Raw genomic sequence first — 25785 nt, forward strand, 5'->3', positions numbered from 1 at the left:
TTTCCAGTCATGCTTTCTGTAGGAATCTGGCTTGAGATGGAACCCCAAATATTTAAAACTATCCATCATAGGTTTTGCTTCAAAAGGGAGAACCGAGAGTACTCTATTGACCTCAACCATCAAGAGGCCTTCATGAACTATAGAGGATTTTTGAGCATTGATACACATCCCAGTGGCTTTGAGAAACAGATCAAGAGAATGTTTCAGCTGTTGTATATCACCTCTAGATCCGTCTCTGAACAAAAGGATGTCATCAACAAACAAGAGATGGGTGATATACAAATTTATTGCTACTTTGATTCCTTTAACTTCTCCTCTTTGTTTAGCAGCAAGAATCAATTGACTTAATCCTTCTGCCGCAAGTAAGAAGAGTAGCGGAGACATAGGGCACCCTGTCTGAGCCCTCTCTGACTGTGGAAAAAAGGGGATGCAACACCATTGATAAGGACAACAAAACTCACATTTGATATGCATCCCATGACCCAGTTGATGAAGCCAATACCAAAGCCCAAATGAGTAAGAAAAAGGCGCAGATATAACCAGCTGATTCTGTCATAGGCCTTTGAGAGATCAATTTTAACTATCAAACCTTTTCTTTTGCTCCTCTTAATGCTATGCATAGATTCCTGAGCAACCCCTATGGCTTCATGGATTTGTCTGCCATCAAGAAAACCAAATTGTTCCTTAGAAATATTTCTAGAAAGAATTGGTTTCAATCGGATAGCAATGATTTTGGCAATAATTTTATAGAGACAGTTATAGAGTGAGATGGGCCTGAAGTCCTCAAAATTTGTAGGATCATCTGTTTTAGGGATTAAAGCCAGAAAGGTAGAGTTGAAAGGTTCATAAACATAGCCTCTGAGCCTAGATTCCTCCACCACCCCAGTAAGCTCTTCCCCTATAAGCTCAAAGAAGTGTTGAAAGAATTCAACCGTCCAGCCATCAGGTCTTGGACTCTTGTCTTTCTGCATTGATTTAATTACCCCTTCGACTTCACCTTTTGAAACAGGAACCATGAGCATATCATTCTCTTCCTCCTCCACATATCTAGGGAACAGTTGAGCCACCCGGATGACTTCTGCAATTGTAGCTTCTTCTGGAGCTCTAAACAAGCCTTTAAAGTGATCTCTTCCCAGAGTCGCCAGCTCATCAAAAGATTTTGCTGTTCCCCCATCTGCCTGTTTCATTTCCCAAATAGTGTTAATATTTTTCCTGCCCTTTGCATAATTTTGAAAGAACTTAGAGTTTTCGTCCCCAACAACTAGCCAAATAGCTCTGCTTTTGAGCCTCCACTGTTCTTCTATGTCATTAAGAATCTTTCTTTTTGAGGTTTCCAACTGTTTTATCCTCTCCTTTTTCTCGTCTGTCTCGTATCCATCCCCCTCCGGGCTTTCCATGGATTCAAGTGCTTCATCAATACGTTTTAACTCAGCTTCTTCCCTAATATTTTTTTCTTTTGCCCAAATGATTGTTGCCTATTTCATTCTTTTAAGATTTTCCATAAAGATCTGAGCTAAAGAAGAACCCTGATCATGGTCCAGAGGCCTCCAAGTGGCTTTGACTAAATTGTTGTAGCTAAGATCTTTGAGCCAGGCAGGATTAAATTTAAAGGGTGAACCAAGCTTCCTACTGGTCCCTTTCAGCTCCAGGATGATAGGAAAGTGGTCTGAATCACCTCCCGATCCAACCCACTGCCTAAAAAAGGGAATTTGATTAACAAGGTCCTCCTTCATAAAAAACGATCCAATCTCTTAGCCACCCTTGCTTCACCCGAGCGCCTGTTTCTCCAGGTAGGTCTGGATTTGATCAGATTTACATCAATAAGCTTGCCCATCATGAGTTTGTTCACAAAGAAATCAGCCAGGGGATCTGCTTGAGCCAAAGGCCCCCATGTCTCAGACATGCCCAACGAAAAATTGAAATCCCCCCTACCACCAAATTGGAGGATTTCATGAAAGATTTAGAGAACAGGGCATTCTAGAAAGAAGGCCCTTGTGAATATTTCTAAACAGAAATTCTATTACTGCAGCAACTGATTTATTTTACCTACTTATTTCTCAATAAGTTACTTACGAAATCCCTTCAGTAAATATTAAAATAAATTCTACTGCAGATGTCACACCATTACACAAACAAATATATGCACGAGAATCAAACACATCAACACAATTATTTTTGGACAATTGTCCCCGGAAAAACCCAATGCGGGAAAACCAGTGCAGCAAAGGAGGGTTTTATTAATCTTCAGCAACAATCGCTTTTACAGAAAATTTTTGCATAGACATTGGGAGAAAACACCTGAGACTTTTCTCCGAGACTTTCTGACACCCTGGAGGACTTCCTTTCCCTACTGCGTCATTCTGCTTGGCTTTGCACTGCTCTGTCCTTCTGTGCGTCATCCATTGCGTCTCTATGATCTGCGTCTCCCTCTGCGCTATCTCTCAGAGTCCCTGCGTCACCTCTTCTGAGCTTCCTAACTGCTGCTAATCACCCCCTCTTCCTCCACCCTGCAACTCTCCCTCTGAAATCGATTTCACTCTCTTTGAAAATCAATTTTCCTTGGGATACTGAGTATCTGTTGGTGTATCTCCAAATGGCCCTCAAGTCTTTTCTTATACTTTTCCTGATGACGAATCAACGACTGAGATTAAGTCTCTAATCAACAGCTAAGATTAAAACAGACTTGATCCTCATCTCTTAGAAGCTTCTCATCCTTATCTTTATTAATACCCATTAATATTTTTATTTTCCTAAGTTTAGACTTAGGAGCCCATTAAAAATATTAATTATTTTAATAACTCCTCATCCAGATGGAATTTCTCAAAACGATTTCTAGGTCTTGGAGATCTTATGTGCGTTAGCTTCTCCACCAATTTTCATGGCTAGAGCACTTCCGATGCTAACACAAATCAACACTCCCTCTTCACGAGGAATGTGCTCTAGTAATGCTGCACCACTGAACATCACACTGATCCTCCAGCATCGGTACCTGTGCTGATGCTTGGCCTGCTGCCCAACATCCTCTGCACTGTTGCCTCCTGTACTGCTGGCCATGGCTCTGCTACTGCCATTGCTACATTTGTACTGCAGCACCTCAACATGCTGCCCATGCTGCCCATAGCACTGCCACTGCTAACTGTTGCACTTCATCCCTTGATACTTATCCATTTCTGCTATTGAAATGGATTCTTTACCATCTCCATCTTCTCCCTGAAATAAACGAACTTTGTTCTTCCTAGGGCCTTGGTGAGGATGTCTGCCCCCTGTTCTCTTGTAGGAGTGTAGTTCAACTGTACTGCTTCGCGTTGGATACAGTCTCTGACAAAGTGACACCAAATATCAATGTGCTTCTACCGATCATGAAATACTGGATTCTCAGAGAGCTTGATGCAACTCTGATTATCACACATGATCCTGGTCGCCTCCATCCTTCTTCTGAATAGGTTCACAAGCAATTTTCTAAGCCATATGGCTTCACATGAAGCTTTGCTAGCGCCCATATATCCGGCTTCAGCTGAGCTCAGGGCTACGAATTTCTGTTTCCTACTGCACCAGGAGGTCATCCCCGATCCAATGTTGAAACAGTACCTAGAGGTACTTTTCCGATCTACTGAACTTCCAGCCCAATCTGCATCAGTAAACCCACTCAGTCTGATATCATTACTTCTGGTGTACAATAGTCCATACTCGATTGTTCCCTATATATATCTGAGAACATGTTTGGCTGCTGCCTAATGCGCCCTCTTAGGTTCCACCATGAATTGACTGAGGGTGTTGACAACGTAACAAATGTTTGGCCTGGTATTGACCAGATACATCAAGGACCCTATGAGCTGCCTGTATAAGGTGGGATCAACATCTTTGTCTTCTGATGCATCAATTTTCTTCCAGTTGGTGATCATTGGAGTAGCCATAGGCCTACAGTCCTGCATCCTGAATCTCTTCAGGATTTCTGTAGCATATCTCCCTTGTCCAAGGAAGATCTCACCCTTCTACTGCCAAACTTCCAACCCCAGGAAATAATGCATCTGTCCCAAATCCTTCATGTTGAATTCTGTGGCTAGATTCTTCTTGCAGTCCTCGATGAGCCTGGATGATCCTGTTAGGAAGAGATCATCCACATATAATACTAGGACTAGAGGCTCATTCTCTACAACCAGATAGTAGAGATTGGGATCTGCATCACTCTTGACGAACCCCATCTTCTACAAGTAGCCATCAATTCGACCATACCATGCTCTAGGCGCCTATTTGAGCCCATACAAGGCTTTCTTCAATCTGCATACATGAGATTTCTTCTCATGTGTCTCAAAGCCTTCTGGCTGTTCAATGTATACTTCCTCTTCTATCACCCCGTTCAAGAATGCCGTTTTGACATCCATCTGATGAATCTCCCACCCCATCTGTGCTGCAAGAGATATCACGGTTCTAATAGATGTATACCTGGCTACTGGGGCGAAGGTCTCTTCGTAGTCTATTCCTTCCTTTTGAGCATACCCCTTAGCCACAAACCTGGCTTTGTATTTTTCCACACTGCCGTCTGTAGCGTATTTGATCTTGTAGATCCATCTCGAACCTACCACTGATCTGTCTTGAGGCCTAGGCACTACTTCCCAGACATCATTCACCATTATAGAGTTGTATTCCTCCACCATCACATCCATCCAAACTTGATGCTGAACGACCTCCTGAAAACTGGAAGGTTCCCCAACCTGAGCTACTAAGGCCTGATATCTGTCTGGCTGTCTTCGCTCCCTTTTACTGTTCCTGGGTGCACCAATGAAATCTTCTGCATCCCGTAGAATCTGTCGGAGTTCCCGGCTCGTTCTTCCTCTGGTAGTAGGTGCATCTGTTAGCTCTTCCTCTTCCTGTGATTCCTCTTGTTCTGAAGGAGAATTCCTATTACTGGCTTCCGCTGGTTGAAGAGGTTTGACTAACGACTCATCTTTTGACTGCTCCTTGGAAGGCATTTCTCGAGATTTTTTGAAGGCCCTGTCTTCCATGAACTTCACATCTTGCCGAACTACTACCTTCCTGCTCCCTAGAAGATAGATTCTATATGCCTTAGCATTCTCCCTATATCCCACAAGATATCCTTTCTCTGTTGTCTGATCTAACTTCTTCCTCTTCTCCTCGGGTATATGACAATATGCTAAACTCCCAAATATCCTGAAATGACCAACTTTAGGTGTCTTCCCGGTGAAGACCTGCTCTGGAGTAATCTTGCCCAATGCCCTATGAGGAGTTCTGTTCTGGACATAGATTGCCGTGTTGCATGCTTCTGCCCACAGGAATTTTGGCATATCCTGATCATACATCATAGCCCTAGCTGCTTCCACAATAATCCTGTTCTTTCTTTCTACTACTCCTTTTTGCTCCGGATTGTAAGGAGCTGTCCACTCTCTTCTGATGCCCTCCCTAGCGCAAAAATCAGTGAAGTTCTTGTCGACATACTCTCCACCATTGTCTGAGCGCAACACTTTTATTTTCTTCCCTGTCAAATTCTTCACTAGAGCCTTGAACTCTTTGAATCAACAGAAAACCGCATCCTCGGTTTTCGGAAAATAGATCCAAGTTTTCTTGGAATGGTCATCGATGAAGGTGACGAAGTATTCGGCACCACTAAGAGCCTTTGTGGACATTGGTCCACAAATATTTGAGTGTATCAATCCTAGTACACTCTTGGCCCTATTTTTACTTCTAGGAAATGCTGCTTTGGAAAACTTGCCTAGAGCACACCCTCTGCATACATCATCTCGTTCTGTACTAAGATTTGGAACTCTTGTTACAATTTTCCTGAGAATTCTCAGAGCTCCATGGTGCAAATGTCCCATCCTTATGTGCCATAGTTCATTCAAATCCTTGTCTCCATCACTGCCTATCAGTGCCATTGGTGATTCTAGCTGCACCTTGTACAACCTATTACTTCTGATTCCGATTTGTACCTTCTTTTTCCAACTCGGGTGTTTGACGTATACTTTTTCCTTAATGAAGAAAACGTCATAGCGCTTGCTTTGAAGTTGAGATACGGAAAGTAAGTTCATCCCCAGTCTTGGCACATGTAGCACATTGGTAGCTTGGAACCGCTCTCCTGTTTCTGTTTGAAAAACTATAGTACCCTTCCCTATTGGAGTACACTTTGCCTTATTCCCCATGGTGATCTGAAAATTCATTCTTTCCTCCTGATAATCTGAGAAACATTCCTGGATTCCTGTCATATGCCAGGAGGCTCCATTGTCTATATACCATACCTCCGATGATGCAGAGCTTGTTACGCAAGTAACTTCTTCTTCCAATTTGGAAGCCAGCATAGAGAAATCGAAATTTCTATCTCTTGTGCATTTTTCTAAAAATATGCATGAGTCTCCTGACGTGGATGCCTCTGCATCATGCACTTGACCCATAATTGATTTTCCCTTTCCGTTTCCGAATCTTTACTCTGATACCATGTGAAAATTTTTAAACAGAAATTTTATTACTGCAGCAATTGATTTATTTTACCTACTTATTTCTCAATAAGTTATTTACGAAATCCCTTTAGTAAATATTAAAATAAATTCTATTGCAGATATCACACCATTACACAGAAACAAATATATGCACAAGAATCAAACACATCAACACAGTAATTTTTGGACAATTGTCCCCGGAAAAACCCAATGCGGGAAAATCAGTGCAGCAGATGAGGGTTTTATTAATCTTCAGTAGCAATTGATTTTACAAATTTTTTTTGCATAGACACCGGGAGAAAACACCTGAGACTTTTCTCCAAGATTTTCTGACACCTTGGAGGACGTCCTTTCCCTACTGTGTCAACCTTGCATCATTCTGCTTGGCTCTGCACTGCTCTGTCCTTCTGTGCGTCAGCCATTGTGTCTCTATGATCTGCGTCTCCGTCTGCGCTATCTCTCAGAGTCCCTGCGTCACCTCTTCTGAGCTTCCTGACTATTGCTATTCACCCCCTCTTCCTCCACCCTGCAACTCTCCCTCTGAAATCGATTTCACTCTCTCTGAAAATCGATTTTCCTTGGGATACTGAGTATTTGCTGGTGTATCTCCAAATGACCCTAAAGTCTTCTCTTATACTTTTCCTGTTGATGAATCAATGGTTGAGATTAAGTCTCGAATCAACGACTAAGATTAAAACAAACTTGATCCTTGTCTCTTAGAAGCTTCTCATCCCTATTTTTATTAATACCCATTAATATTTTTATTTTCTTAAGTTTAGACTTAGGACCCCATTAAAAATATTAATTATTTGAATAACTCCTCATCCGAATGGAATTTCTCAAAACGATTTCTGGGTCTTGGAGATCTTATGTGCCTTAGCTTCTCCACCAATTTTCATGGCTAGAGCACATCCGATGCTACCACAAATCAACATCCCTGTCCTGACATGACCCGTAGATGTTGAGGAGGGAGAGCTCCGTGCATAATTCTGAAGAATAAACCTCAGCCCCCAAAACCAGATCCGATCCCCAGGAATTTAACAACTTAATACTACTATCTCTAAAGCCCAAGGCTAGGCCCCCAGATCTTCCCTTTGCATCGACTGTCACAAAAGACCAACCCGACAACAATTTACAAAGAGAAGTCATCACAATCTCTCCATTCCCAAGGGTTTCTTGAAGCATGATAACGTCAAGACTGTAGTTTTTGAATAATTCTTTTAAAGCTAGCTTCTTACAGGTGCTAGCAAACCCTCTGCAATTGAAGGACAAAATAATCATTTGGTAACCACCACAAGGGGGTTGCGCTGCTCTAAGCGCCCCTTTGAGGGATAATTGTTTTCCATCGGCTATATCCAATTTTTCTTTTAGCTGTGCCTTAGATAAGTTTGATTTCCTACCTCGAGTCTTACGAGGCATTGAAGGCTCCCGGAAACCCCCCAACCCTCCTACAGTAGCTAAAGAGAGGTCCCTCTTGTCCCAAGGACGCAGGTTGTAATGAGGAATCCCTGAGGATGGAGAAGGGAGGGTAAAACACTCAGGGCCGGACAGGGAAGGCACAGAGAAATTGGGGTGATGATACTATCTAGAGAAAAAGACAAGCTACAACTATGAGACACTTCAGACTGTAATGACCTGGAGGGACCAGGCCTAGGGAGAACATCTAATAACGAGTGCAGAGAATCAGATAATGAGGAGAGGGGATGAGAAAAAATACTCGCCGACTAGGGAGCAGGTCCGATGAATTCAACCTCATCTTGAGCCTCCCATTGTTGATCGAACTCCGACATAATTTGGATCCTAGGCCTCGCAATTTGTTCTTCTTGGACCTCCATAGGCTCCGGATCCCCATCCTGTTGTTCCCCAATCTCCACTGCCTGTACATTAACCTCCTCTTCGGCATATGCCCAAGCTTCATAACCTAGCTCACCCCTTTGTCGTCTTCTTCTTCGGAAGCCTAGGGGACAATCACGCACCAGATGCCCATGTTTATGGCAACGATGGCATCAGAAAGCAACTGCTCGTAGTCGATAATCTGGGAGTACAAATACCCCTGAAGCTGAAGCTGAATTTTTTCGGCCAAACCCTCTCTTGGATCTAGTCTTACTAGAATTCGGGCCACATTCCTGCTCTTTGCCTCCAAAAAAGACATATCAACTTCAAGAAAATTCCCAATTTGTTACCTATGGTCTTGTTGATCACTACGTGTCAACGACCCATAGCAGTACACCCCCTTTTTTTGCAAAAGGGATAGCGCCTGATCGATGTGTCCGTGCCGTCCAGCTATCATCATCAACCTGATTTCCAAGATGTTATGTAAACCCTTTCTGCATGTGTATAATGTAAATAATCTCAGCAGATCCGTGTCATGTATGTAACGACCTAGGTAAACCTACTTTTCTAGTGACGATCTCCATTTTGGGAGGTTTTTTGTCTCACCGATCCATTCTCGGATGGTCGATAGAGTTTTCCTCCAGTCTTACCCCAAAGCTGGAATGGATTTTGTCGCTAGGATCTTAGGTGAGTCCTAGTGTTCTAGATTGAGTCTATGTAAAAGTGATTTGGGAATAATCCTAACTATTTGGTTAGGTTATTTTATTACAAATTGCTTGGTTTGCTGGATTATATTTGTGTTGCAGAAATGGGTGAGGATATATTACAAATGGGTTTTCCCCCTTGTGATGTAAAAAATATGAAAATCATGATGTAAAGTGTCTTGAGGGTTGGAAAAATAATTTATCCCCTCATAGGTTAATTAATTAAATTTTCTGGCCGAAAATGAATTAAAATCCTAAGCCAAAATTTTAATCAATTCTAGGTCTTAGGTAAATTTAAATTCTCTAAAAACAAAATTCGTCGATCCTAAAAAATGAAATTTTAAAAGGTCCCAAGACTAAGGTAAATTAATTATTTTGATAAATTTTAAACCTTTGATCCCTAGGGGTTAAGTCAAAGTCAAAATTTTGGGGAAATTAACTCAAAAATTTAATTTTTGAGTTAATTAAAATGCATTTAATTGAAAAATTCAAATTTTTTTGAGTTAACTAAAATGCATTTAATTGAAAAATTTGAATTTCCTCAAGAATTAAATATTTCGACGGATGAGATTAAAAATATTTTTAATCTTCATCAACGGTCAAGATAGCTTTGACGAGGATCACTCGAACTAGCCGTTGGAGGATTTATCTTTAAATAGGAAGTCATTTGTCAGTCGATCCATCCGACTTTGAGTCGTGTGCTTTTAGCAAAAAGCTCTTGTGTAATCTTTTTCTGGATAATAAAGAAAGACTTTGGGGTTAAGTTCTGCTTGTGTTACTCTTCATGGAAATACTGTAAGATGCGTCGTTTTCATGCATAATTTTTTCTAAAGCCATTGATGATAGCTTCTGAAGAGTGATTTGAATACAAGTATCTTGCTCAATCGTTGGAGTTTGAATAATAATCTAAATTTTGAACGTAATAGCAGGTACCTCTATTTGTCTGAGTTTTATTATTATTTTCTCGCCCTATTTTTAATGGTTGGATCGAGTTTTGCAGGGAAATCTTGATTTTAGATCCTCGGGCGTTAGGAGAAGTTTTCAGTTGGACCAGCCAACTCCCGATTTGTGTTTCCTAAAGAGCCTAGCTAAATTAGCTTCGGGCTTATCATAAGATTTTACTGGTGATACACGAAGGGTTTTGAGTTAGCGCTTTTAAAATCTAAAAATCTTTTAATTTATGTGCAACATAATGATAGATCTGGATGATTAGAGCCCGCAGTTTGTAAATTTTGTAATTATTTTTCTAACATGGGTTTTTCTGGGTTTAAGTTTTTATCATTGTATATATCATTTGGGTGTTTTCTTGTTGTCGTGCAGCTACAGATCTGAGGAAGAAATTTGTGTAGAGTCCAGATCTAGGTTTTGGAGGGTAAGACCTGGATCTTTGGGGTTTATCAACATAATTTTCCAGGGATATTATTTCATTTTTTTTGCTTTCCAAGGGTTTGAAAATTTTAAATCTGGAAATATTTATAAGGGTTTCAAGGAAATCTGAAGCAAAAGGATTCAACATTTTAATCAGAATATCTAGAAATTTTCTTAGGTTTTTAGCTACCATTTTTCTCCTGTCTACTGCTGTATTGAGCCTCCATTCTCTGTTGTGTTTTTCCCCTCCAGAAAATTTCGAAATTTTTTGTTGTTGTTGTCTGCATTTTGGGGTTTCTGGAAAAATTCGACTTTCTTTGCTGCCTAAGGTCTTCATTTTTTCCTTGCTGCCATACTTTGTTGTGTTTGCCTTTCTCTGCTCCAAAGCTGCAACCTCTCCCGTGGCTCCCTTTGCTTTCTCCTCTCGTTGGTTGCCAAAAACTCCAACTCTTTCATTTCTCTGCAAATCCAACGCTACCCATCTGCAGCCTTCCTCACCCATCTGCGTTCCTCCTTTCTTCCAACTCTCCTCATCTAATCTGAATCCCTTGCCTTCAATCTGCAAACTCTTTTGATCCTGCTTCAATCTGCCCGCATTCTCCTTTCCCTCATTGCTGCTACTGCTCTTTCCGTCCCTCTTCCCTGCAGCATTCCCGTAGTCCATTCCTTTCGCAGCGGTCCAAATGCTACCTGCATTAAACCCTCACTCCTGCCGCCATCAACTGCTCCATCTCCCTTTGTTACTCCTCAACTTGCAAATCCTCATCCGCGGCTCCTTCGTCCCTTTCGCTGTCCGCAGTCTCCCCTGTCTGCCCACTGCCTCTTTGAACTCCTCTCTTCCCTCTCGGTTGCATACTCCTTGTGCTCCCTTGTTATCGCTGTTGCTTCTCTTCGAACCTGCAAAGACCAAAAACAATTCGATTTTTTTTTCATTTGTATTGTGTATGCGTTAGGTTAGGTTTAGGTTTTACTTTTTTATTTTTTTAGTTTAGTTAGTTCCTTTTGATTTCATTTGACTTTTTTTACTTTGGTTAACTTATTCATTTTTTTATTTTTTATTTTTATTATTTGTGTTTGTTTAGTTTAGGATTTGCATTAGATTTATTTTATTCTGTCTTTTAGATTCATTTTGATTTAAAATTTGATTTTTTGATTTTTATTTTTTGTCTTGTCTTGATTTCACATTTTCTTTTTTACTTATGATTTTTTGATTTTGATTTTGATTTCCTTTCCTTTTATTTTTATTTTTCATTTTTGATTTTGCTTTAAAAAAAAAAATTAAAAAATCTATTTTTTAAAATTTTTTGGTGAGTTTGATTGCTAATGAAATAAATCAAAAGTAGAACTTTCATACTTGAAAATTTTTAATTTTTTATGATTTTTTTAAAATTTGATTAAGGTCTTTTGATTTGATTTTTGTAGTCACATTAAAAATTTCATTTGCCACATTAAGCGTTGCTTCATAAGCTTAGCATTTACCTAAGGGATAATTAACATTCAAATTTAAAGTTCCTTGGTGTCTTTGGTGTTAAGTGCGAAATTTTAATTTTAATGGTAGTGATTTCTCTATTGTCGAGTGCGATTAATGTTTTAAAAAATCATATTGACTATAGGAGAAAGATAAATTCGTCTAAGATTTGGGATTTAATTGCTAGAAACTCTTGCATGATAAAGTTTTGAGCATTCACATTTAATCATTCATGATCGTCACTATTTATAAATTGATTTGGATAACTTGTTTTTTATTTAATCTATGGTTAATTGAATATAAGGCACTGGTTTAAAATCATCTCTATCTTGTGGTTGTGTCTTATTTGTATTAATTGTTTAATCTATCCATCTCAATTGAACAGGACTTGTTCTAAATTCATCAAGTTGTCCATCTTTAAGTCTCCTAGAGCCTATGTTTCACAGGCTATTCTCATTCATTCACCTTAGGGAATACCCCCCTTGACTTGTCTAAGAGAGAGTCTAAATGAAGTGAGTAAGGATTAGAGTGACAACCCTTACTTTGAGCGTTGTCACAGTGCCTAGACACTTTGTGCAACAACAGGTCTTAAAAACGTCCTTTGTCTAGAGCTGCGAGGGCAAAGTCGGAAGTCGAACCCAAATAGGTATCTCTTCTAATTTTTCTCTCTGTGCATAAAAAAGGGAAGTCCATTTCTTGAATAAGATTGGTGATATCCCGAAGCACTAGTTCCGCTCCAACACCCATTCCAGAGTCTCACCCTTGTTGAATCTAACCATGAACCATCCCCTTGCCAATGTGATCACTTCTACTTGTATATCTGGAGCCCCAAACCATGCCTTAGCAATCCATTCAGATATATACTTTGCTGAATAATGCCTTCCCTTTGCTCTTCCAACCAGAATTAATTCAGAGGCTTCCATAGCCTTATCAATCTGTATGTTGACCCCGAGAACAAGATTTGGGCATTCCGCTTTTTTCTTGATTACTCTCCCCTTCTTTCTCTTCGAGCCAGTGGACTGGCCATTCTTGGCTGATACTGAGTTAGACTGCCCTTCCCGAGCATGGGTCGCTTCCTCAATATTCAACCCTAATCGATCCTCCGCCGACACATTCTGAAAGAAGAACTCCCCAAGATCTATAGACTGCCCCTCCACTTCTGGGCTAAAATTCAAAGTCCTCGCCCTTGCCCTCGCCCCTAGAGGGTTGAGACCCAAAACCTCTTCATGCTCGAAACCCTGAAAATTTAATGAGGGACCGCGACTTCGTTCCTTCACAGGGTCCACAGAAAAATTGTGAACTGCTCCTTCCTTCAGCGCCCGGTTTTCTGGGACAAAACCCTCCCTTGTCGCACCAACAAGGCTGTGAAATTGATGGGGTTCGTGTGTCTCATCCTCCCTCTATCTCAGAGCTAATTTGCATGCGAGGGTTCTGTTCAATCTTTGGGCCAAGCCCAGTTCATTTGACTGAGGATCCTTAACCAAGCAGGACTTGAGTCCCTCATTCCCCCATAGACCACTTCTTTTGACTATATCTTCCAGGCCTCCCGAAAAATTGACAGATTCTGGAAAAACCGAGGGAGTTTTAGGACTTACCAGGAGTTCCGCCGACACCCCTACGGCGAGATCCGCCGATTCCATTGTTGTCGCCTGACCTTCCTGAGTACCGATGTTAGAAACCAACATTCCACAGGTGAAGAGATGGGTTTTCCTTCCTCCAGGAACCCTAAACCACCTCCAGAGTTCCAATCTAACATCGTTAATCCCATTTTGCCAGCTGGGGATCTAGCTAGAAGTTTTACCTTGTCCAAATTTTGTTGAGTTGGCTCCAAACCCCAAACAAATAGGATGTCTTTGGCTCGGGCTCCAGATCGACACAATCCCTTGGGCTGACCATTTCCTCTGCATGATGGTGAAAGTAAAAATGTAACCGCTCCTGCAGTTGTTCTCCCCTGGTAAAGGCGCATGTTGCTGAGGATTAACCAAGAAAAATGACCGAGTAAACTTCCTTCCCTTGAAGCGTCGTGGCTTAGACTCCTCCGATTTCCAAAAGGCGCCGGTTCCCATGTGCATCCACCTGCTGCCAGTTATGGGTCAGGTGTTGATTAAGCCCTGTCGTCGGATGACATCCGTGCGGCTAAGTCTACCTCCCTTCATCGATCTTAATGCATGCGCAGACTGAAACCCTAACCTCCATTGAAACCCTCCCCGCACCACTTATCATTGTTGCTACAAGTTTCAAGTTTACATTTCCATTTGCAAATCAATTTACTCTTACTTTATGCAAACATCTCTATTATTTTTAGCAAACTTTGATACATTTAGCTTGACACTTGTCTAAATAATTCATGCTTTATTGTTATGCCACATTTCCATTTTGAGTATATTGAAGCATTGTGTATTGGACAAGTTTATTTTCCAAAGCAACTATTTACTTCATGTCAAGCTAATCTTATTTACAGCAGTGTTTAAATGAATAGAATGAAAAGAATGCATGCCGTAAGCCAATCTTTCACATGCAGTGACAGAAAAGTTTGTGAAGTCTGGGGTGGAAGAAGGGTGATGGTGTACTGTCCCTGCAATCTGTCAAAAAGGTGTCTAACTTCACTAACAGTGACCTGAAACCCCCTTTTATCGAAGCAAGCAGAAAAATTGACATAAAGAATGCACCCTAAGAAAGAGGGAGGAAGAATATTGAACTGGAGGAGTACTTGCCTTATTTCCCAAAATAAAACAGTATGCATGGGCATCTGCCATCTAACTTGCTACTTCAATAATACCTGCTGAGAATACCCCAAAAACAGAGCACTGATTTTGTTCTAAACAATGGAGAAACCACTTAGAACAATCTTATCAATACTGTGTATAATTATAATATATATTTTTATCTCTTCTAGTCATGTGCTTCAAGTTATCACTTGACTATTGATTCGATCTACTAAGCAAAAAATATTGGAAGCTTTATCCCTGATATTTCTCCCTGTGGGCCATTTGAACTATGCCATTTGCAAATTTTAGGTTTACAGCTGGGGTTTCACTGTGTTATCAAGTGAACTTTGGATTGATATGGAGTCTATGGCAGCATACCATGTAATTGCATCAAGTTGAAAATTCACTTAAAATGATCAATATTTATCACAGAAAACTGATTCTTGTCTAAATGCTTAGTAGGCCGTTTTCCTGGCACATATGCAGGAATTCTATCCAATAGACTATTTTTATGGGTTGATTGTTTAACCCTTACATTTTTCAATCATTTCATCTCAAAGATCTTGGAAGACAATGTCACATGCAGAACTATTTTCTTTGTAAATGTTGAGCATGGCATTTTCCAGGCACATATGCAAAATTTCTTTCCAATTGACCATTTTTATAAGTTGATTGGTTAATCCTTGTTATATTTTTCAATCATCTCCTCACAAAGATCTTGAAATACAGTGCTATTTTAAAATTTTATGGTTGTGACGAGGCTCACTATCAGGAGAAAATATTTTGTGTTTATGTTATCTTGATTTATGTTTATGGTTTGTTGCAGGTGAAACGACCATTATTTTTTCCGTGCTTTGGTGTTATGAGGAGGGAAAAGCATATGTTGCTGCCTTTAGTGACAGATGTGGTGATTGAGCAAGGTACTTGAGAAACTGACATTGATTGCTAGTTTGAATTGCTGTAAATGTAATTCAATGTTTTGTCTATGCACAATATGTCTCCTGTAATAAGGAATCATTTCTACATAAGAATGTCATTTTATTTTACACAAAGACAGTAGAACCGTGACAATTAGGATTGGTTCCCAATTCTTTTTTGATTAGCTGGATTTTGTTGCTGCTTGTGTGGCCAAGGCCAGAAACCTGAATTGTATACATCCCTTAGGTACATACCATTCCAATTAGCTGGGTTGTACATCTTACTGGCATGGATCTCATTATAACCCTTGATTGCAACAATGCATTTCAAACTTCATTACTACCTTATGGCCTTTCCCACATATGGCTTATGCTATACTTTCTACGTTTTTTCAGTTTTTCACTTTGGTTTTATAACCGAACATACTTTTTTCCGAGACTATTGATTTTAGACTGATGGTGGTAGATTTCGTGAGGAACATTCTCATTTAGCTATTAATTCTTCTCTAAAGATAGTGGTGACTCCTGTATTGTTTGGCAAGTGCAACTCCCAAGGTGAAAGGGAGATCTGGGAGGCCTGAAGCATGATTGTCCACTTGTATTTGCATGATTTAACAATTCATCTAGAGGAAACCTTGTCCATTCGCGGTATTTGGTTTAAACAATAACAAAAAAGATGTTTTGTTTTATATTCAAAAGTACATAGCTTTGACCAAACCACTTTGGCTTTAGATTTTCATGACTACCTTTTGTTGGACATATTTTAAGTTGTTGCCTTTTTTCTCTTTCTTTTTCCTTTTCCTTTTTATTTTCCTCATGAGTTTCAAATTAGTTTTGTTGTCATCTTCTTCAAAATCCGTGGTGGTTATTTCTGTTTGCCCTCCTTTAGATGGGCTCATTTTTCCTCTTTGATTTTGATGATTCATTTTGGTTTGTGTAGTATTTACACCATCTTCGGCTTTTTCTTCTGCTTGTGTCTTGTTTGTTATGTAGTCCTTGTCTTCTATATGGTCCTTTTGTTGCCTTCTCACTTGATTTTTCTTGTTTGACTCTTCATTCGAGGATGAGTATGAGGAGAAGTCAAATTCCTTTACTTTTGCTTGGCTAACCTGAAGTTTTCTAATTCCTCCTCTTTTCTTTTTCTGAGATCCTCCTGTTTGAGCTAAAGGGCAAGAAAAGAGAGCATAATGGAGATCATGACAAAGATTACAAGAAAAGCTCAAGTTTTAATAATCAAGAGTTTGGTTCTAGCTACAATCAACCATGTTTAGTGTCATTTCAGTCAGAAGTCCTTAACTTACATCTGTCTCCATTCAAATTATGGCATCGGAAAGTACCACATTGCTTGGAAGAGGACCAATGGATAAAAGAGACCTCCTGATTGGTTCCCAATTCTTTCTTGATTAGCTGGATTTTGTTGCTTCTTGTGTGGCCAAGGCCAGAAACCTGAATTGTATACATCCCTTAGGTACATACCATTCCAATTAGCTGGGTTGTACGTCTTACTGGCATGGATCACATTATAACCCTTGATGTCAATAGTGCATTTCAAACTTCATTACTACCTTAGGGCCTTTCGCACATATGGCTTATGCTATACTTTCTACGTTTTTTCAGTTTTTCACTTTGGTTTTATAACCGAACACACTATTTGCTGAGACTATTGATTTTAGACTGATGGTGGTAGATTTCGTGAGTAACATTCTGATTTAGCTATTAATTCTTCTCTAAAGATAGTGGTGACTCTTGTATTGTTTGGCAAGTGCAACTCCCAAGGTGAAAGGGAGATCTAGGAGGCCTAAAGCATGATTGTCCACTTGTATTTGCATGATTCAACAATTCATCTAGAGGAAACCTTGTCCATTCGTGGTATTCGGTTTAAACCAATGTTGCAAAGCGGGGACGTTTTTTGGAAGCGGGGACGCGGAAGCATCATTTTTCAAAAATCTAGGAAGCGAAGCGTCTCGGAAGCATCTACTATGTATATATATTTATATTTTTTTTGCAGCATTTATATTCAAAACAAACATCCCAAATACCAAATTAGTTGTAGAAGACATGAAAACATGCATATTTTTACATAAATCAAGATAGATAAGGCATCCATGATTCCATTGTGCATCAATGACTAATTATTCGAGCATCAACCATCTATATTCTAGCAATTACATACATACGTCAATTTTTTAAGCATATTATAAAACATAAAACATATAGCATATTATCTAGCTAGTGAGCAACTGTCAACATTTGTCATGTCCAAAATTCAAATAATAATGTTTACAAAATAGGCCACTTGGTCACCGCCAAGAAAAAAAGGTTCAAATTCACAACAAGCCTACAAGTCTAATGATTAATCTATGACAAAAGTAGTAAATTGTGAATAAATCTATTGATCTCTCCTCCCACCAGGAAGAAAATGTGGTGGTGGGCCTCCATGTGGTGGCAATGAAGAAGGTGCCTGTGGAAGTTGTGGGAGTGATATTGAAATTGATGAAGACGAAGCCCTTTCTGTTGGTGTTGAACCATGGAACTCGGGAACCAAGGGACTAGATGGGGGTGGCATCTCAACTCGATCATCATCATCCTGGAATCGCTCAAAAAATTCATACAAAAAAAACTAGTTAGCAAAAAAATTTAAAACAGGAATTAGAGAAATTCTTTATAAGCAAAATTCATACCACAATGGACATACTTGGATAAGAGCATCCTCTAATTGTTCTAATCGCAACACTCCATCCTCCAAATTCGGCTCCTTTGGATTCCTGTCCCAAACCTTAAGGTCTTTATCAGTCTTTGCATCATCGCAGTAATGGAACAACAATCACAAGTTGTAATGAGCATAAACCAAGCTCTTTGCCCGATCTAAACTCAATTTGTTCCTTTTAACACTGTGGATGAAAGAATAAGAGCTCCAACACCTCTCTGCAGAAGAAGTGTTTACCACCTGTGATAGCACCTGCAATGCCAAAGTCTGTAGAAGTGGAGTAACACCTCCATGCATGTTCCACCACTCAAGAGAAGAAAAAGTCTCTCGATCTCTAATTGCATGCATGCTCCCAAATGGACCAGTGCTAAGCGTATAGTTTCTCAACTGTCTCCGTACCATGGCAGCCTCCTCCTCATTAGGGACTCATTTACTCAATGCAATCATATAATTTTTGTGAATCTCTTGATCTAGGTGTGGTGTCCTCCTGCTCCCCCCCCAGGTGCTGGTGTTGAAGGCCATGATGGATGATAGTATTTAGTTGTCAAAACATATACTAATGCATGCAATGGAACATTTAGCATTTCCCATTGGTTTTCCACCTCTGCACGAATATAATTGTACAAGGTGATATCTCTAGGCTCAACAATGTCTTTAATCTGCTTCAACATGCTATCCATTTGCTCATACACCTCCCCAATTATTGGTCGATCTGAATCTCCAAATTTGATCATGTAATAAATTGGTTTGGTGAATTGCAAAACATATTTAACCTATGACCAAAAGTACGTGTCAATAATAGTGTTCTTGGCTACATTAGCACCATCTCTATCAGTGTTAATTTCCGCCCATGGTTTAGCGGTCACCATATTAGTTAAAGCTTGTCTCACCTTCACTAGCCGCCTAAAGGTGAGGTAATAACTTGCAAATCTTGTTTTTGCAAGTTTAAGCAACTGCAACTTGGAGTAAGTGCCATAGAAGTTGTTTACCCTTGTATGCCCTATGATAAATTTAATGAGTTTCTTCCCTCTTTTGTAAAGCTCATTAATCCACCCACATTCTTTATGCTTCACAATATCATGCATCAAAAGGTTCAATGTGTGAACCAGGCACCCAGACCAAAAGCTGTGTGGATGAGTACGCTCAATAACTTTTTCTGCCGCCTTACAATTTGCTACATTATCTGTTATCACTTGAACCACATTATTCGGACCAACATCTCTGATTGATTGCAATAGGAGATCTGCAATGTTTTGGGAAGATGCACTGATGGAGGAGGAGTCATGGCATGTAATAAATACTGCACCACTAGCAAAAACACCAAGAACATTTATCGAATGTTGGTTTCTAATATTTGTCCACCCATCTGATACAATGGATACCCCACAAGCTACCCACTCATTTGTAAAATGTGTTAAAGCTCTTTGAACCTTTGCTTTTTCTCTTTCTAATAACACCGTTCTAGCTTTCTCATTGTTGGGGGGACTTGTATCCTTCCGGGACTTCATTGATGGCCTTTACAATTTCATGCCAATAGGGAGAGCGAAGCACATTGAATGGTACATCGCAAGCACAAAGAAATCGAACTATCTTTCCATCCACATCATCCCTCCTAGCAACATTCATGAAATCCCCTATTGTTCTTTTACCTCCAGAGCTTGCAGAAGTACCATGAGGAGATGAGCTACCAAATCTAGAGGTTGCACTTGATTCAGATTGGTTTCTTTGTTTCTTGCTTTTTTGTTGTGCAACCTCCTCTATTTGGATGTATTTTCTTCTTTGTTGAGCTGAAATGTTTGGGCAAATTTGTATCCCCACAACACCCTTTTTACCATCACTGTCCATCACCCCACAAAGATGCCTCCTCACACGGGTATATAAACCGCTAAATGGTTTTCCTCCATGACAACCATGAGGGCACAAAAATTTGTAGCTTGCACCACCCTTTCCCCCTTCAAGTTTGGTCACATAGTTCCACAAGGGTGTTAATGCAGCTTTCCCCTCTAGTGTTTCAGTGTTCCCTTCAAGTTCATCCCCTTCCTCCTCATCATACATTGGGTCACTCATATGGGGATCACTATCCTCTTGTTCTTCTTCCTCTTGTTCTTCTTCCCGTCTATTCCTACTCCCCCTTGCCATCATTAAAACCAAAAGTGGAATGGTACATAGAAGCCAAAAGAACACCATCTTGGAATATGGATATAGGTAGTGGACAACCGGCAATTAAATGAGCAAGTAGAAAGAATGGGAAAGAGTAGGAGAGGGAGGAGAAAAATACAAAAGACAATGACAAAAAAATGAGGGAGCTTGGGGTTTGCACTTACCTCTTTAGCTCTTGTAGATGGAAGCCCTTCTTTACTCCAAGATCCTCCTCCTTCTCCTAGCTCCTCCTTCACTCCTCCAAGCTCTCCTCTCTTTCTCCTCTCCTCTTCTCCAAGCTCTCATAAAATAAAAGTGAGCAAATGAGAGATGAAAGGGTCTTTTGATCCCTTCACTCCTCACCCTAACCCAAGTTGGACCCACCCCTAACAAAGAAAAAAAATTGAAAAAAAAACGCCACTTTGTGGGCTGTGCGACGAAAATAGCTAGCTGCCCAGCGAAGCGGTCAGATCCGTACAGATCTGACTTGAAACCGTTGCGGATCGTATGATCGATCCGCCGTACGAAATGCGTTTCAGAAATTCTGAAACGCAGATCGGGCCGTACAGTTCTGAAATGGCAGGAACCATATTTTTCAGCCCGATCCATATTTCGGAATTTCCGAAATGAGTTTCGGAGGGCAGATTGCCCATAGATCCGTATGGATCGCGTTTCAGGCTTTTGATCCGGGGGGGGTGTTTCCTACAACACTGGTTTACACAATAACAAAAAAGATGTTTTGTTTTATATTCAAAAGTACATAGCTTTGACCAAATGACTTTGGCTTTAGATTTTCATGACTACCTTTTGTTGGACATATTTTGAGGAGTTGCTTTTTTTCTCTTTCTTTTTCCTTTTCCTTTTTATTTTCCTCGTGAGTTTCAAAATAGTTTTGTTGTCATCTTCTTCAAAATCCGTGGTGGTTATTTCTGTTTGCCCTCCTTTAGATGGGTTCATTTTTTCTCTTTGCTTTTGATGGTTCATTTTGGTTTGTGTAGTATTTACACCATCTTTGGCTTTTTCCTCTGCTTGTGTCTTGTTTGTTATGTAGTCCTTGTCTTCTATATGGTCCGTTTGTTGCCTTCTCACTTGATTTTTCTTGTTTGACTCTTCATTCAAGGATGAGGAGAAGTCAAATTCCTTTGCTTTATTTTTTGCTTGGATAACCTGAAGTTTTCTAATTCCTCCTCTTTTCTTTTTCTGAGATCCTCATGTTTGAGCTAAAGGGCAAGAAAAGAGAGCATAACGGAGATCATGACAAAAATTACAAGAAAAGTCCAAGTTTTAATAATCAAGAGTTTGGTTCTAGCTACAATCAACCATGGTTAGTGTTATTTCAGTCAAAAGTCCTTAACTTACATCCGTCTCCATGCAAATTACGGCATACGAAAGTATTGCATTGCTTGGAAGAGGACCAATGGATAAAAGAAACCTCTTGATTGGTTATCAATGCTTGGTAAAATGCCATCTTCCCACATGAAATAGGGAGTTTTGGAAGCCTCATCCAACTTGGGAGGACCTCAATTTTTTTTGTAGATATATTTAAGTTTAGGTGCCATAATTTCATGCAGAGAAATCAGCTCCCATAAAACCAAGGTCCTCCTTGAAGTAGTGTTGCTTTGTTTAATTCAATCTAAAAAGTGTTGCGCAAAAGTTATAGAAGATGGTGCCTAAGATTAGAACATTACTAGGAATGTCTTGTATGCTTTAAAAGCCTTTCCACAAGGGTCAAAAGATCCAAAATTTACAGAGCAATTCCATTTTTATATATCTCTCAATCGAATGTGGGAGAGGTCATTCTCAATCTCAAAAGGAGGGGGATATGATTTTGGATCGACAATGATTGTTTACCAAAGCTGTCTTAAATAGGAAAGCTACCGCACCAACATCCTTCCCTGGACAGTTACCTGATGTAGAAAGAGAAGCAGAGTTATTCAAGCCCTTGAACGGTATGATCTTTATTGGAACAACTTGCCCTTTTGAGTCTTCTAGAAAGAAATAAAGAAATTATGTTAATGTCCATTGTCCATGAATGGGCCAAAGGAGCTTGATGGGACTCAAATTATACCCAACAAAATAGAAAAGCACTAGCAAAGGCACTACTACACCTTCCTCAACTAACTAAGAGATTCTTGTTGGAGGTGGCAATGAAGGGCTTTTTAGGCCATTAAAGTGGGGTGCATCCTTAGTGTCGTTTCCTTTAACACGGGACACCATAGCAAGTAGCCCCAAATTGACAAGATTTCCATTGCCATTCGAGTTAGGAATTGAAGTAATGTCCTCTCATGCACTCCATTGAGATATCCCTCAAAAAGGGATTGGTGACAAGAGGAGGGGATATGCGTTTGGAACAAAAAATAATTTCTTAACTGAGGTTGTTTGAGAGGGAAAATCTACTACCCTTCCTTTGAGAGCCACTTGATATGGAAAAAGAAACAAAGTTATAACCTCTATTAAAACAACTTTTTTTGTGTATGTCATATATGGCATTGCTAACCTTTGTCAATTACCTTAGAGATGCCTATTTGAGGTGATGAAAAAGGGATTTTTAAACTAGTAGAAGAGGGTGTGACCTTAGCAAAGCTACCACCAACATGGCACCTTATAGTAGGTAGCCCCAAATTGGCTAGATGTTCATCAACATTTAAGCAAGGAGTTGAATTAACATCCTCTCCCACCCTTGGTTGAGATATATCTTAGAAAGGGGATTGAATTCAAGAGGGGAATATGCTTTTGGAATGACAAACCACTGATAATCTAAGGCTGTTCAAGATGAAAAAGCTATTGCACCAACATCCTTCACTGATGAGTTGCCTAATGTAGAAAAAATTTAAATTATTCAAGGCCTTGAGGGGTTTGATCTGTTGATGTTTTGGGTAGCATTGTGAGTATTCTCACATGTGGGGCAAGTGGGTTAAGTGATGGGGCTTTGCACCCATATACCCATGGTATTTTGATAACCAATTGTATTACTCGTGGTATTCTGACAACGCATGGTATTGCACCCTTTGGAAAAGTATAAGTACAAGGGTGAGTGATTCATTCTTGCATGGATTGGTAAGATGATTGAAAGGGCTTGTGGAAGGTGGTTAGCCATCGACAAGAGAGCATCTTGTGGAGGAGAAGGCTGAGTAGGCCTCATATCTTTGAGGGCCGAGAGGGCCTTTGGAAGGTAGACAACAAGAGAGTATATTGTGGAGGAGAAGGCTGAGTAGGTCTCAAACCTTTGAGGGTCGAGAGGGCCTCTGGAAGGTGGTAGATGAGAGAGCATCTTGTGGCTTGGTAAGAGAGTCAAGAGGGCCAAGAGGGTCGACAGGGCTAAGTTGGGCCAGGAGGGACAAGAGGGCTAGAAGGGCCAAGAAGGCCGAGAGGGCTAAGCAAGACTGAGTTGGGCTAAGAGGGCCTTTGGTAGGTTTTATATTTGTGGAGGGCTGAGCAGGCTGAGAAGGCTAAGAAGGTCAAGAAGAGCATAGAGACATGCGGGGGCACAAGACATTGAGAGAGAGATTCACTCAAGTAAGTAAGAGATTTGCATGAGTAATATTGTAGGTTTGCTGTGAGTGAGATACTTAGTTGTGCTGAGTTTGAGGAAGGAGTACAGAGCAGCATGTTGGAATTTCTAAGTCTGACACGTCAGAAATCCACATCAGAAATCGCTACTGCATTATCGGGTTTGTTTTCTCCTACTTGTTATTTTCATTAACAAGTTATTTATAAATATAAATACTGAAATAAACACAAATGTAGCCTTAACACATATACAGATCAACAACTAAAATAATTGAGACAAACACACAAGGGACACCATTAGTTTTGGACAATCCTCCCCAGAAAAATCCAATGCGGGAAAATTGGTGCAACAGATATGAGGTTTTTATTATTATGCAGTTTCCGAATACAACTAGGGTGCCAGAAATGGCTCACCCAACAAAGGATGCCCTTGGTAGAAGTACCTCTCGTTGGAGACAGATATTTCAGCTGATCAGACACAAGATGATCGATCCCACAACAACTATGGCAACTCCTTAGCTGGACATCGAAAGCTGCTCCAAGCTTCTCCACTGCTCTGCATCACTTTGCTAGGGACTGCGTCATCTCTCAGCGCACTAGCACTCAGTCTGCGCCACGAAAATCACCCAGCGCTGCCTCTTGGCCCTGCGTCAGCTTTGCTAGCCTCTGCGTCAGCCTCTTGGCCCTGTGCGTCAGCTCTCTAGCCCTCTGTGTCACCCACGTTGGCCTCCTTAGCCTCTGCGTAAGTCCCAGCTGCCTTTGCGTCAACCTTCCCAGGTTCTGCGCTTTCTCTGGCACTATCTATGCCTCTCTGCTATGTATTCTTGGCCTCGTGCTGAACTGGTTCGATTCTCTCAACAAACCCCACTCTAGAAAATCGAACTGATTGATCAATTTGGTGTATCTCCAACTGACCCTCAAGCCTCCTCTTATACTTTTCCTGTTGAGTCTTCAACGATCGAGATTAAGTCCCTAATCAATGACTAAGATTAGATTTGGCTTGATCCATGTCATTTAGAACATTCTCACCCAATTTTCTATTAATACCCATTAATATTTTAATTTTCCTAAGTTTAGACTTAGGAACCCCATTAAAAATATTAATAATTTTAATATCTGGGTGGAATTTCCCCAAACGATTTCTGGGTCTTGGAGACCTTATGTGCCTTAGCCTCTCCACCAATTTTCATGGCTAGAGCAGATCGGATGCTACCACAAATCAACACAGCAAAGGAGATCTAGATCAGCCAAATCAAGGACAAATTTAGGGCTTGATCTGTTGAATCCATAATTTTAGAAACCGACCGGCTTGAACCGGAAACCGGTCAAACCGCTGGTTCATTGGGCGACTAGGTCAAACCAGACAAAAAACGGGTTCAATGGCCTATTTTGCCCAAAATCTACAAAAATCGGCCCTAACCGACCGGTTTAGGACGGAACCGACTGGTTTATGGTCAAACTGGTCGGTTCCATCCTAAACTGGTGGGTTCATTGCCAAGGTCGCGGCAGACCCACACGACACAGTTTAGGAAGCTTCCTAGATGTTTTGGAGGGAAAGTAAGGGTTGTTTCCCTCAATAAACACCCTCTCCAAGACTTTAAAAGGAGCTCACCCCCCTCATTTGCCTCACACACCTCATTTGGTGTTTTTGTGAGTTTGATTGGGAGCTTGGAGAGTGTTGATTTTTTGTTGGAGTAGTCATTTTAGAGGCTTGGAGTTAGAGTTGGAGCTATTTTGGAGATAGTTTGGAGTTGTTAGTAGAGTTGGCATCTTCAAGAGGAGGCTAAGGAAGCTAGTTTGCATTTCTAGGTAAGGATTTTCACTTGAAAAATTCCTCATTTCACTGCTGTCCATGTATTAATTTTTTTATGTGTTTTATGCTATCAAATCTCTAGTTCTATGCTATCAAATTTTGTAGGCTACATATGCATTTTTTTCCTAAATTTATCTTAGGTTTTCCATTTTTCTTAGCTGCAATTTTT

At 40.3% G+C, this 25785-nt stretch overlaps 1 protein-coding gene across 2 annotated transcripts in view; it reads left to right on the top strand.

Annotated features, from left to right (window-relative positions):
• LOC149176111 (uncharacterized) overlaps nt 1-25785 on the top strand; it is a 130386-nt gene that overhangs the window by 22739 nt on the left and 81862 nt on the right. For both annotated transcript variants that reach the window (XM_089423029.1, XM_089423028.1), the window contains exon 3: nt 15357-15450. In XM_089423029.1, coding sequence (XP_089279155.1) covers nt 15357-15450 — 94 coding nt within the window. The remainder of the gene's footprint in view (nt 1-15356; nt 15451-25785) is intronic.

The sequence above is a fragment of the Pinus tabuliformis genome, chromosome 4_1 (assembly GCF_031772625.1).
Source record: "Pinus tabuliformis cultivar Carrire ecotype Pingquan chromosome 4_1, CPIR1, whole genome shotgun sequence".
Lineage (NCBI taxonomy): Eukaryota > Viridiplantae > Streptophyta > Pinopsida > Pinales > Pinaceae > Pinus > Pinus tabuliformis.